This window comes from Capricornis sumatraensis, chromosome 6, assembly GCF_032405125.1.
Source record: "Capricornis sumatraensis isolate serow.1 chromosome 6, serow.2, whole genome shotgun sequence".
Taxonomy (NCBI): domain Eukaryota; kingdom Metazoa; phylum Chordata; class Mammalia; order Artiodactyla; family Bovidae; genus Capricornis; species Capricornis sumatraensis.
Window position 1 is genome coordinate 93,899,307 of NC_091074.1, and position 14,706 is coordinate 93,914,012.

At 41.9% G+C, this 14,706-nt stretch overlaps 1 protein-coding gene across 2 annotated transcripts in view; it reads left to right on the top strand.

Annotated features, from left to right (window-relative positions):
• FAM120A (family with sequence similarity 120 member A) overlaps nucleotides 1-14,706 on the top strand; it is a 117,057-nt gene that overhangs the window by 65,585 nt on the left and 36,766 nt on the right. For both annotated transcript variants that reach the window (XM_068973747.1, XM_068973746.1), the window contains 2 exons: nucleotides 8,926-9,013; nucleotides 12,213-12,440. In XM_068973747.1, coding sequence (XP_068829848.1) covers nucleotides 8,926-9,013; nucleotides 12,213-12,440 — 316 coding nt within the window. The remainder of the gene's footprint in view (nucleotides 1-8,925; nucleotides 9,014-12,212; nucleotides 12,441-14,706) is intronic.

Below are 14,706 nucleotides of genomic sequence, written 5' to 3' on the forward strand. Positions count from 1 at the left end.
TCTTTGCATCTGCATCTCTTTTCCTTGGTTTGAACTCTGATTCACAGTAGATGCCCAAGGCTAGTTATTGCTGTGTCAGTTTCTGCTGAAAAATTGAGACACAATTTCCAGTCTTCTTGCAAGTTCTTATGGGTGTGCCACCTGAAGCCAGAGATTTTTCCTCTTTTGCACTCTTTTTCTCCATCTGTAAAATGGGCACTAAGTCTGCTGACCTCCCCAGCAGGGAGGTCACTAAGTCACCACTTAGTCACCACTAGGGCCCCAAATGGGCAGTTACTGAGAAGTTTGCTGCCATCCAGGGATGTATGCTGTTGTGAAACAGAGAGGCATAAAGTGCCCAAATGTTTACTTGCTGTGTGTGCAGTCCTAAAATTCTAAAAATGAAGTAAAAAGTTGTAATTTATTATTCAAACTTTTAAAATTAACCTTCTAGGAAGGTAACATTGAAGACCTACCGAATGAGAATTGCTATGCTGAGGCTTAGAAATCTGCATGTGTAGATGAGACCATGTGACTCTTTAGCGCAGGAAGCTTGAGAACAGCCTATATATGCCTCAGGAGCCCTTTCACTCTCTAAGGAACTATAAGTTTTCTTTTAAAAATTGGCTCACGTTAGCAAGACCAAAGTATCTATAGTATACAATAGTAAAGAATCTTCCTGTGTGCAGGAGATGCAAGTTTCATCCCTGGGTTGGGAAAATCCCCTGGAGAAGAAATGGCAGCCCACTTCCACATTCTTGCCTGGAAAATCCCATGGACAGAGTAGCCTGGTAGGCTGCAATCCATGAGGTTGTAAAAAAGTCAGACACGACTGAGTGACTAATCAACAAGAGTGCATTCTTTCTGGACTCTGAAACACAGGTAGAAATAAAACACAGAGCCACTCTTTGTGGCTCAGAGTCCTGTGCAGATGACAAGCATGTTGAGCAAGGAAAGGCCCCAGTCTAGGGAGGTCCAGTGTCGATCCTGTGCCTATGGTTGGGGTTGCAGAGCTAATGTGAGTTACCTACTTAATTTGGCAAACTGCCCTGTTAGGAAATGAGTGGAACTTGAGTCAATAAGATTGAGAGTGAGTCGCTTTTTTTGTGCATACTCACTCTGCCCTGTTCCTGAAGGTTCTGATCAGTTCCTTTCCTGGAGTTTTTTCTCAGTCTTAGTTGTCTCTCTTACCTCTAAGCTCTGTAGAGCTTAACTGTCTGTTTCCCCAGCTGAGGGCATTTTTATTGCGTTTTTCTGGAAGCGCCTCTGTAAGATCTCCATATGTGGGAGTAGCGTGGGTGTCTCACCCTCTCATGGTGTGAATTGCAGTGGAAAAGGCAGAGCACATGCACAATCTGGAATTGAAAGGATGCTAAGATTGGATCAAGTTATGTGGCTTAGGAATGTTTTCATTTCTTTGAATCTGTTTTTCCATTTATTATAACAAATAAGAAGTAGACGTGGCTGAGATGGTAAAGAATCTGCCGGCAGTGTGGAAGACTCAGGTTCAGTCCCTGCTTTGGGAAGATGCCCTGGAGAAGGGAATGGCAACCGACTCCAGTGTTCTTGTCTGGAGAATTCCAGGGACAGAGGAGCCTAGCGGGCTACAGTCCATGGGGTCACAATGAATCAGACATGCCTGAGTGAATAACACACAGTAGGTAGACATGTTAAAACTGAGAAGAAGGACGGAAGGAAAAGGGGATAGGAACTTGTACCAGAGGTTCAGGGTCATAAGCCAGGCAGAGTAGGACCTGGGATCAACCCTGATTATGGGCACCCCTTTCTTGCTAAGAAGGACAGTGTTCATTATTTCAGGGTGAGGATTCTGGTTGAATAAGTTGTGTGTGTGCACTTTTGAGGCCATGCAGAGGACAGAGGATTTCTTTCCTAGTTTAGAGGCTAAGTAGGGGCATTAAGTCAATTAAGATTTGGTTTACCTTTGGTTTGGACTTAGGATAGAACTCCTGGGCCTACACTGTGCTTTCAGGATGCTCTTGAAGGAAAGAAATCATCAGTTCATTTAGCCAAGCAACATTTGAGCGCTTGCTGTCTATCAGTGAGCATGGTGGTAGGCAGCACCCAAGTGCTGAGTGGGTGAAGCAAGCACCAGATGAGTGGGCCGGATGAGGGCCTCCAGTGGGGCAGGATCTGAGCCATGACAGAGTGGGGAGAAAGCTGGACGAGAATGCAGGGTGGAAGAAGGGGAAGCCAGTGTGGCTGCGATGTCAAGTGAGATGAAGGCTGGATGGTGTGGAATCTTGAGTTCTAAGTGTGGCAGAAAGCAACCAGTATCTGCTTGGAATGATCCTGGGGCTGTAAAGATCCCAGAGTTTCACAGGTGTCTGGGTCACCAGGCCATTTGGCTGGGGAAATTACTGTACAGTTTAACTGAAGTGCCACCTTTCGTACCAGCTTCTGCAGGTTGACTGTAGAAGCATTTGTAATTGCCCTTCCTTAAGACACTGTGTTGTACGGTAGAGAAGAGGGAGGCCTGAGCTGCCCCTGGCTGGGTGTGCCCTTTCCTGTTTGATTCCCTCAGGCATTTCCACCATATTCCCCATGGTACTGGGAAATAATCTTGAACGTGGAAGATTACAAAATAAGTGACCTCATTTCCCCAATGGAAAAGCAATGGCTTTTTTTTTTTTTTTAAAGATTGTGTGAACAGGTAATGGGGACTATATAAGAGTATGCCTCCCCAAAATACCCTGCCCCAGAATTAACCCCCAAATAAGCCCCTCCTCCTCCCCAAAAAACACCCAGCTTCCTACAAATTAAAAAGAATATAAACATGCGATTCACAGAGGAAACAGATGGTCAATAACATAAAAGTTTGGTGTTTACTTTCATTTAAAGAAAAGTAAAAGGAAAGTAACTTAAAACCTAAGAAGGTACCTCTTTTTAACCTATGGAATTGGCAACTATTGGTGTTTTTTCCTTATCTTTATGTGTTTTCTTATTTGGCTGTGCCAAGTCTTAGTTGTAGCCGGCAGGATCTTTGACCTTTAGCTGCAGCATGCAGACTCCTCGTTGTGGTACGCGGGACCTAGTTCCCTGACCAGGCGTCGAGCCAGGGCCCCTTGCACTGGGAGCATGGAGTCTTAGCCACTGTACCAGCAGGGAAGTCCCACGTTGGTTTTTGAAGATAAAGCTCAGTGGGGGACGTTGGTGGAGTTGGTGGGGCATGAGGATTGGGCTTTCCTGGCACGTCCTTGGTCTCTGTGCAACCTATAAGAGGTTGCTGTCAGTGCCCGAGGAACTGCCGACCATTGCAGAGACCCAGTGCTGTCAGGACCCCGTCCCCCAACCTCCTGTGGTTCGTCTTGCCGGGTACCAGTTGCCACTTGTGGTGGTGTGGCCTGAAACTCCATGGGCCCAATGCTCCCAATGTGACTAGGAGGTCTTTGGGTTGTACATGGTTTAAATTAGTTGATGAATGACCACAGTAAGTTTCAGCTATCACTATTATTTAAAAAATAACCATGGAGCCAATAAAATACCAAAACATTTACTTCATTCTTAACGTAAATACCTAAAGAATTTCATTTAGCACCCTTCAGCTAGTGTCCCAGGAAACATGCTTCTTCTAATGCATCTTTTTTCCTTTAAGTGGTATTGGTGTTCTACATTTCTAATATCTTCTGAGAAAAACTATTCTGAATTACTTTTATGCTTGGTTAACAATACTGATTATCTTTGCCATCAAAGGTGGAGGGTCTGTGTAAGATCTAGCCACTCACTGACCCATGCAGGCATTTTATGTCAAGCTGGTATTGAAGTCCTATCAGGCTTCCTTTCCAGAGAAACTGTTTGCAAAGATAGTTACATTTTACCCTGGCCCTAGGATACCCAGTCCCAGACAGGCTAAATAAGCTTCAGTTTTCCTTTCAGATTGTTACACTGTTGTGCAAGTTCTAGCCACTTACTGACCCATGTAGGCATTTTATGTGGAGCTCATCTGACTCGGATGTTTCTGAACATTCACTTGGGTAGGAAAAGCCATGAGAAGTCCTCCGACAAACACGTAAGAGGAGTGTCCGGGACAAGAGCTCCATCTTGACTGCTGCATAAGAGTGAGACAAGTACTTCTGAAAGAATCTGAATGTATGTGACCCTAGCTTAATTTGGGGCATAGGGAGATGTACCTATAAAGGATATTTATGTATGTGATACTCTTGCGGCTTCCCTTATCAGGGAGCTCAAGTCTTCACCCTATATAGTAGGAACACCTGGCAATCAGAACTCTTGGGGGTCTGTTGAGTGAGAGCAGGCTGTGGGTCAAGCCTCTCTTCCTTTCTCGGGATGGGGAGCAGATGAAAATGAAAATGTATGTACATTTGTTGAAACCTGCACATGGTTTAACCATATCTATGACCTTACCCACATACACTAGATAGTGCTACTGAGGATTTGATCTTGTCCTTGTTTTACTTCTTCCCTTTTGTTTTCCTTAAGTTAACTAATTAATTAATTTTGGCTGCACTAGTTCTTTCTCCTGTAGGTAGTTGAGGCAGGTGGGGCTACTCTCTAGTTGCAATGTGTGGGCTTCTCATTGCGGGGACTTTCTTGTTGCAGAGCATGGGCTCTAGAGTGCAGGCTCAGTAGTTCTGGCACATGGGCTCAGTTGCCCCATCGCATGTGGGATCTTCGTTTCCAGACCAAGGATCAAACCTGTGTCCCCTGCATTGACAGACAGATGCTTAACCCCTGGGAAATCCCCCCTTTTGATTTTATTTGCCTTTTCTTCCTTTTTTGTTGACAAATAAGTCAGCTTGTGGTCAATGCTATCTTTCTTTTCTGTTCCACAAGAGCAAACCACACCCAGGACAGCTGTGGTGAGTGAGAAGTCACTGTGATGGGTCAGACACTTGGTATAAATTTGGATACCAGTCTACTTCCATCCTAGCATCACCAACCTGCTAACTAAAAAGAATATGTTTGAGAGAATTCAGTGGTTAGGACAGTTGGCTACTTTCAACCAGCTTTATTGCAGAAAAAGTCCCAGGTGTCCTGGAGTGAAGTGAGGCTTTGCATCACCTGTTGAGAATTCACAGATTCTCATCCTGGTGAGTTCTGTGTGGTGCTGGCCTTCCTCCTTGCCACCTGTCTGGGTCAGAGGGTAGTTCTTTTCTGTTGATTGCCTGTTACATCATAAATGCGTTTCATGGCTTTCTGGTAATAGCATGGGGTAATGTCTGGAATGGTGGGTCTGGGTTTGAATCCAGTCGTTGTTGCTGTGGCTGTGAATGGATTCTTGAACCTGAAGTTTACCCACAGAGAGTTGTGCCTTTGGCTGAGCAGGAAAATTCAAATCCAGAACACATGCAGCCTTCCTGTCCTGCCCCATCCACTTCCCTGTGGCCTGCCTGGGTCTCAGCAGGTTTTCTCAGGGCGAAGCTGATGAAACTTATGACACCATTAGCAGTTCCAAGTGTGATTATTAGGTGGGAGCAGTTGTGCAAAATCTAACCTAACTGAATATACAAATACCTAGAAATTTCTAATCCATCTTGTTGTTCAAAGCATGCCATTTGTTGTATCAAATATTTTGTTTTCTTATGTTATAAAATAATATAATTATCCTATTGAAGTATTCTGAACTTTATAAAATTAGCCACTGTCAAGATGTTTTTCAGGCAGAATTTTAGATTTTATAGTATAGTATTAAAAGATCTTGCGAACATTTAGGTTATGATAACTTTTTAGTTTGGTAAACTTTTTAGTTTAGTTTATAAAACAAAACTAAGATTTATAAATAAAAATTTTACGTGATCTTAAGTGGGACAAGCTTCGGCATTAGTCGCATGACATGATCTCCCCACTACAGTGTATCCATATAAAACCCAGATTTTATGCCTTTTTTTGCCATATCCATTTAGGCTACAGTTACGTGATTTAGTCATTCAGCTATTGCACACCTGTTCTGTAGTGACTGTATGATTTTATTATCTTTGTAGAGTTCATGACTGAGTGATACAAACAGATAGTAATGCTGAATGTGATGCATATCGTGAAACACAGAAACGAGAATAGCGAGCACAGGGTGGTTAGGGGAGGCTGCACCCAGTCGCAGCCAACCTGTACAAGACAAGGCATCACACGTGGCGATTGTTCAGTCACCCAGTCGTGTCCAACTCTTGGTGTCCCTGCAGCACACCAGGCCTCCCTGTCCCCCACCATCTTCCGGAGATTGCCCAGGTTCATGTCCGTTGTATCAATGATGCCATCCAGTCATCTCATCCTCTGGTGCCCTCTTCTCTTTCTGCCCTCAGTCTTTCCCAGCATCAAGGACTTTTCCAGTGAGTCACTTGTTTGCATCAGGGCATCACTTATAAAAGTTTAAATCTGTCGTAGAGAGGGAGGGGTGTTAGTCCATCAGGACATGGAAGATAATTGCAGTCCATGCACCTGACCAAGAACCTGTATCCAAAATAGATGATGACTTCCTATAAGTCCTTAAGAGCATTCTGCACATTGTCCACTTATTGTAGAATGTTTGAACAGGCACACCACAAAAGAAAATATCACACATGAGAAGATGCTCATCTTCATTATTATCAGAGAAGTGCAGATTAGACTATGCTTGAGATTCACCGCATTTCCTCCCAAAAGGCTAACCGAAGAAAAACAGAAAATACTAAGTGCTTCCGGGGCAGGGATCTCCTGTTGGACTGGATTGTAGACCCAGCTGTGGCGTGCCTCCACAGCACTGAGTGCATGTGGCCCTGAGACGGAACCAGCACTGCAGTAATACTGTTGAGCCAGAACTCCCAGACCTAGAAAGTGTACACATGCATGATTCTGTGTATATGGTGTACAAAAGCAGTCTTTGCTGTTAGAAGTCAGAATAACTGTTGCCCTTGAGGAAGTCTCAGGAGCAGGTCAAGAAGGGGATTCTGGCCTGTCAGTCCTGTGTTGCTTATGTGGTGTGTTTGTAGACATTCATTAAGCTGTTCATGTGTGCATTTTGTAGATAGGATATCCTTAAATATATAAAATTGTAGGTAATAAATGTTATATTTCTGTATAAAACATGTCAAGTAATATGTTCTTAAATTTCACACAATAAATGTTACTGACTTTTTAAGCAACTTTATTTATACCACCTTCTAAATAAACCACTTCAGAGCTACTCACCTTTCCTCCGCTTTGCTTGAAATACTCACTTTGGACATGTGTATGACAAGATTATATACCTTCTAATTCCCTATTTCACGTCTTGGCATAATTATCACATAACATGTCCTGACCAGTAGATACTCAATGAATAATTGGTTGACTAATCAGTTTGTCCAGCTTCTAATCTGCTCAATTATGTAGTAGCTGCTCTTCTCTTGGATTTCAAATACAATGGATCACTATGCTCTTAGAATAGTTGTATTTATTTTTGTGCCTTCTCATCGCTAGAGTTTCCTCTGGTTTTGCAAAGTTGTAGCCTGAGATTGTACACATGAGTAGCAAACTTGGACAGAACAATGGTTTCTCTGAGTCTTCACTGAAGACTAGGAGCCTGGATGCTGGATAACCTTGTTTGATGTGGAGGTATTGGGGTGACTGGCATCAAGGAACTAGACTCCAAAATATCACGACATGGGACATGGTTCTTGGTTTAAGATGGGTCAGTCTCACTCCTCTTTTTGCAATGGCTTTTTTTTTTTTTAATAGAACTAAAATGTAGTTGATTAGAAGATGGAATTACCAAGTTTAAAAATCTCTGTCACATGAGTCAGATAGATAAGGCAAGCCAAATAAAAGCTGTCTATGTTGGCTTGTCTTGTGGCCAGCACTGGTTTTAGAAGATAATTTTGGCTTGGAGCGATGCAGGGAGAGGGGCAAGCGAAGGGTGGATGCGTGTAGTGGCTCAGGTGATCCCCATGATCGTCAGCAACTTGTCCCTACTCAAGCCCCTCTAGATTCCCTACTCCCTCCAGGATACTGCTCTTCACAAAGTTTGCCCGAGTACCAAAGTCAATTTTCATTTACATTGTGGCCCATAATACACCAATGGAAAAAGAGTTTTTGAAATAATGTGATTCATATCACATTTGCTGCATCTGGTCTTTTCTGTTTCTCTCTCCCCTCCAGCAAGTGGAACCTTAGTTCCCTGACCAGGGATCAAACCCATGCCCCGTGCAGTGAAAGAGAGGCGTCTTAGTCGCTGGTCCTCTAGGGAAGTCCCCATTTCCTTTTATTTTTTAAAAATGCTTGTTAAATCCCCTGCATTGTTTTCTCAGGCTACTAATTGGTCACAACCCACAGTTTTTAAGAATACTGATTGAAAAATACTTCATTCTGGTATTTAAAATACATTGTAATCTTCTGTATCTTTTTTCCCACTTTTGCTTTGCCAAAGAACATCATTCCCCATCAGGTAACTACTTGTTCTCTGCACTCAGAAATCCATGGCCTCTCCTTAGGCCTGCAAGGCGCACACCTCTGAGTGAGTCATCGCTAGCCTTAGCTCCCATGCTCCCTACCATGAATAGGAATGCCCCCCATGAATTGTCATTGGCATATAATACTTTCCATGTATTTATAAATTACGAGTAACATTTGACCCGGATAACATTTAATCTTTTACTGCCTGATGATTGTCAATTGAATGTGATGTCTTATTTCTCCAAGATGACTGAGCCCCCAAAGGCAAGGCCTGCATTTGTCTCCTGTACACCTGCAGCACTAGCACATCCTAGGCCATCTTTAAGCCGAGCCGTGAGGCAGAGGTTAGGTGCTTGATTTCTCTTCCCCAGTGGGTGGTTGCTGTTGAAGTAGGTGGAAAGTGTTCTTGTGATAGGATTTTCTCTGGACATAGGTTATGTCACAAGGTGGAATCAGCAAACCAAGGTATCCTTGGTTTGTAGGCTCAGGGCAGGCCCTTATCATCATGAGTACGTATGAGAAGTGGTCAACACTAATTGGTATTTTTGTTCATTTTATGTTCAGCCATATCAGTGGGAACAAGATTGGCTGGGAGAAGACAGGAAGCCATTCGGAACCTCAAGCACGGGGAGACCCAGGAGACCAAACAAAGGTAGTAAGTCTGTGCCTTTTATTCTTTCAAATTCTCATTCTCTCAGCATGTAGTGCCAGGGATTGATTTAAAGTAAAATTCTCTCTCTCTCTCTCTTTTTTAAGCATGTTATTTATGAGTAATACATTGGCAGGTGTGAGCGGGGAAGGGCTGTGCTACTCCCGGTTTGCTCTCTCTCCCAGGGCAGGGTGGAGATCCTCTTCTTTCTGCTCACTACATAGCCTTTCAGAGCCCTCATTTCTTGTAGGGTTTTGTGATGATTAGGTGAGAAAAGTTTTGTGATGTATATATTAAAAATGAAAAAATAAAAATAAACTACATTTTATCCCCCCCCATTTTTTTCTATTTCTACTTGTTAATATTCATCTCTAGATGAATATTTTAAACTTACAAAGCCACATCTGTCCCCACCTGTGGTCACTTAGGATGAACTGGTCTCTGGCTGGGAGAGGGCTTATTTTTATACAGGATGATGGAATGTTAGACATATGTTTAAAACTCTGAAATATTCTCACTGTTGAATGATTATCCTGAAAATAAATAACAGAAATGTTTTCTGGATACATACTCCAAAGCATTTTCAGTTGTTTATGTCTACATGCTATGGAACGGAAAGCATAGAAAACTTTCGTGGGTTATCCATGAATTAAGGCTAATTTTGGCACTTTGTATTTTAAAGGATGAAGTTAAGCACTCAATGCATACCACTAAAATAATACATTTTGTTTCAGAACAGAAAAATCAATATTTTTTGTTGTTATTGTTGTTAATTCTCTAAGTTGTGTCTCACTCCTTGTAACCACATGAACTGCAGCATGCCAGGCTTCCCTATCCTTTACTATCTTCTGGAGTTTGCTCAGACTCATGTCCATTAAGGTTAGTGATGCCATCCAACCATCTCATCTGCTGTCATCCCCTTCTCCTCCTGCCCTCAGTCTTTCCCAGCATCAAGTCTTTTCCAATGAGTCAGCTGTTCACATCAGGTGGTCAAAGTATTGGAGCTTCAACTTCAGCATCAGTCCTTCCAGTGAATATTCAGGGTTGATATCCTTTAAGATTGACTGTTCAAGGGACTTTCAAGAGTCTTCTCCAGCGCCACAGTTTGAAAGCATCAACTCTTGGGCACCCAGCCTTTTTTATGGTCCAACTCTCACACCCATACATGACTACTGGAAAAACCATGGCTTTGACTAGATGGACCTTTGTTGGTAAAGTAATGTCTTTGCTTTTTAATATGCTGTCTAAGTTTGTCATAATTTTCCTTCCAGGGAGCAAGTGTCTTTTAATTTCATGGCTGCAGTGATTTGGGGAGCCCAAGAAAATAAAATCTGCCACTGTTTCCATTTTTTCCCCATCTATTTGCTATGAAGTGATGGGACCAGATGACATGATCTTAGTTTTTTGAATGCTGAATTTTAAGCCAGCTTTTTCACTCACCTCTTTCACCTTCATCAAGAGGTTCTTGAGTTCCTCTTCACTTTCTGCCATTAAAGTGGTATCATCTGCATATCTGAGGTGGTTTTATTTCTCCTGGCAGTCTTGATTCTAGCTTGTGAGTCATCCAGCCCAGCATTTCGCATGAGATACTCTGCATAGAAGTTAAATAAGCAGGATGTAATACACAGCCTTGATGTACTGCTTTCCCAATTTTGAACCAATCTGTTGTTCCATGTCCAGTTCTGTTACTTCTTGTCCCTCATATAGGGTTCTCAGAGATAGGTAAAGTGGTCTGGTATTCCTGTCTCTTTAAGAATTTCCAATCGTTTGTTGAGATCCACACAGTCAAAACTTTAGCGTAGTCAGTGAAGCAGAAGTAGATGTTTTTTTTTTTTTAATTTCTTGCATTTTCTATGATCCAGCAGATGTTGGCCATTTGATCTCTGGTTTCTCTGCCTTTTCTAAATCCAACTTGTACATCTGAAAGTTCTCAGTTCAAGTACTGCTGAAGCCTAGCTTTAAGATTTTTGAGCATAGTCTTGTTAACATGTGAAATGAGTGCAGTTGTACAGCAGTTTGAACATTCTTTGGCATTGCCTTTCTTTGTATATATTTTAGGGTGCCACAGAAGCAGTAAGTGAGCAATTATTATTTCTAGGATTTACTGTGAGGAAAAAAGTGTGCTGCAAAAATAATACTTGCTCTTGGTAAACAATGGTGGCTCAGAGGGTAAAGTGTCTGCTTGCATTGTGGGAGACCTAGGTTCGATCCCCAGTTCGGGAAGATCCCCTGGGGAAGGAAATGGCAACCCATTCCAGTATTCTTGCCTGGAAAATCCCATGGACGGAGAAGCCTGATAGGCTACAGTCCATGGGGTTGCAAAGAGTCGGACACAGCTGAGTGACTTCACTTTTCACTTTTGGTTAACAATTAGGACTTTGCTAAAATTTGTAAAGAGAAAACTAAGAATCTCCCTTCAGCACTGAGGTAGTCATTTGGTGTCCATACTCTTTCCTATTCATGTACATATATTCTGTATTTTGGTGATTTGTTGTACAGAGTGGATATTTTTCACCTAATAATTTACCAAGCACATATTTCTGTGTCAATTTATGTAGATCTGACTCATCAGTTTTAATGGTTTTAGCTTGTTCTTTGGTTTTAATTTTTGGCAGACAGTTCCCTATGTATACTTAATTTGGGACTTTAAGTACCCTAAGAGAATACTTGAGGTTTGGTTTTTATTTCTTCTTTAAATAAGAACTGTGGTGGTGGTGAGGAACAGGCCTGACTGAGACCTAGTTTTAGTCCCCGTTCACTAGTTACTGGTCTCATTACCACAGACAGGAGACATCTCCTCTTGGAGAATTAGTTTTTTCATCTGTAGAGAGGATGCTACCCATTGAGTTGAGGAAGGGTCTCCCAGGAAAGCAGAATCACAAGAATTGGTCACATGGAGGAGCCAGATGGGACTTGGGTTAGCAACCACAGAAGGCTGTTCATCTCATGGGGATCCCAAGGGAGGAGCCATGAGTGGGGTCACCCAGCGGAAGCTGCAGCAGTTCTCTGGGTTCCCATCCCTGACACAGGCACAGTGGGCATCCATTCACACTTCCTCTGTTCAAGGAGGAGTGGGTCACAGCTTCCCTTGTCCTCACTGAAGTTGTTAATCACATCTCTCTGTGTTACAGTTGGACAGACAGGTTAAAGGAGTGGGAATGTGACATGAACCCATTTTCTCCTCTCACCCGTTGCTCTGCAGGCGGAAGGTTCGTCCACTGCCTCTTCTGGCAGCCAGCTTGCTGAAGGAAAGGGGAACCAGATTGGCACTGTTCAGCCAATTCCGTGCCTCCTGTCCATGCCCACCAGGAACCACATGGACATCACTACCCCACCCCTGCCTCCTGTTGCGCCCGAGGTGCTGAGAGTGGCTGAGCACCGGCACAAGAAGGGGCTGATGTACCCCTACATCTTCCACGTGCTGACGAAGGTATGCACTGGGCTGTGCGTGTGGCCTTCATCTCACGGTGGTCACTCTTGTGGGGTGTGTCCTCGTTCCTTTCGGAACTGCTTTTTATCTTACAAGGTGTTTGAAATGAAGTTCATTTTCCCCTTTCTAAACGTGGAGAAAAAAGATGGATATTTATATCTATAAACACAATAAAATTAGAACTTGGGGAAAGTCTTGTTTTTCTCGTCAGTTTAACACAAAATTATTTTTGAAGCTTCTAATTAATGGCACTTCATGTTCTTCTCTGGTTTGTAATTTTATTTGTATTTCTAATTTCAAAGTTTCCTACATGTTTCTGCTATAGTGTCAAGTTTAATTGTGATGTCACATACTATATCTGGTTTATCATCTGTCCTAGAAGCTCCCAACTTCTGAGTGGCTGATAGCACTTCATACTTTGACTTATTCCTCTACCTCACTGAGTACTTACAGCAAACAATGGAATACGGGGCTTTGTCACTTTATTAGTATCTTCCTGAATGTATGCTTAAATAGATATACAGTGTGGCATTAATTGTTTCTGAATCTTGGTGTTTTGAATAGATCTGTGTTTATTTAAATTTCCTCAGTGACTTGTCATATTAATGTTTATAATCATAGGTCCACAATTTAACTTGGTGACCAGATTTCTGGTATAAAATTGGTTCGTTACTATATGTATTTTATCATGTTTTCATCTGTATATGTACCACCATATATAATCAAGCTTTTTTCTTATTTTCTACAGTCCATGTATGGTTTATAGAATGGAGTCAGTAATTACAAGTGACTTCCATTTCACAGCACTCTCAAGCTGCGCTTTTAACCGTTAATTGACTAATTTGAACTGCTTAATTTTACATTTTATAAAATAAAGGACAGGAAGATGAGTGCTATCATTTGGGTCCTTTAATGTATGTTTGAATTGTAATTGCCTCCAAGTCTCATCTGTTATTTGATACGGGTATGCATGTGTGGTATCACTTCTCAGATTATGGTTATAAAGTAAAAATTTTATCTTTCAGGTCCAACATAGATTATAAGGGTAAGTGAGGGTTACTCTTGCGGGAAAAGGATTTTGCTAAGTTTAAAGGGACTCCAGCTTTGGGAAGGTTGTGCCCTTTCTCTCTGGGGTTGTTTGGGATATAAGGTCCCTGGACTCCCTGCTGTTTGTGCCCTGCCATGCTTGTGGGTCTGACTTAGGGACTTTTGGTTAAATCAGTCTGAGTGATGTAAAACTGCCTGTCCTCCTCTTCAGTACTCACTGATTTCAAGGGCGAATACTGATAAAATGACTGTGGTTGAGAAAAGTAAACTTGACTATCTTCAGATTTTAAGGTGTCACCTAAAATTTTTCAGTATATTTGGGAAAAGTTTAGACTGAAATGTGTGCTGTTTCCTGCGAGCTGAGTGGCTCTGGTGTTAAATTTTCCAGGCTGAGACATTTGCTGTGAATTCAAGCTTCAAGTGAGAATGTAGAGAGTCGTCAAAGCCTCAATTTTGGGAGAGTAAATACTCACTAGATGAGTGTTAACCACATGTGTAGCTACTAGATTAAAGAGTATGAAGGTTCTGATAAGGGAAAAGATCAATGGTAAATTAATGTGAAAGAATAAATGTTATGACATGATTGAAAGAGTACAGATCATTAAGAATATGCATAATTAAATTCCTTGTGAAGTCTCTTGAGATGTACCTTGATAACATGGACCACAGAATTTTTGGACTGACCTCAGGTGCAGGTGGTCACAGAGTCATTTGTCTCCTGGAGCCACAAGGAAGCCCCTGCTATGTTGGCAGAGAGGAATGGAGGTGTGGGGATGGACAGAACAGGGCTTCCTTCATTTCCAGCCTCTGGTGGCTGTCTCATTCAGTGGGACTTGTCTGTTGAGTTACTTAATGCACTGGGGCAGAGGCTTGATACATGCTAAACACTTTAAAAATGAATACCACTTAAAAGAGTTCTCTTAGGTAGGTTTTTTTGTATATGATAATTTTTTATGAAAGAGCTTGGTAAAGAAAATTTGTGACCATTTTATTTTTAGGGTGCTCTTTTCTTGGATTTCATATAGGTTTCATTGAAAAAAAATTATGAATTACATTACATATGACCATCTTGACTCATAAAATTTGCCAGTTCTCAGCATTTTCTTTTCTATTTGTTGTCTGGTGTTACCTATCTAGATTTTTTTGAAGACTTTGGAAGCATTTACATGGTTTTTGTTTTTGTTGTTGTTGTTCCAGGTTAAAAATAAAACAATGTAGT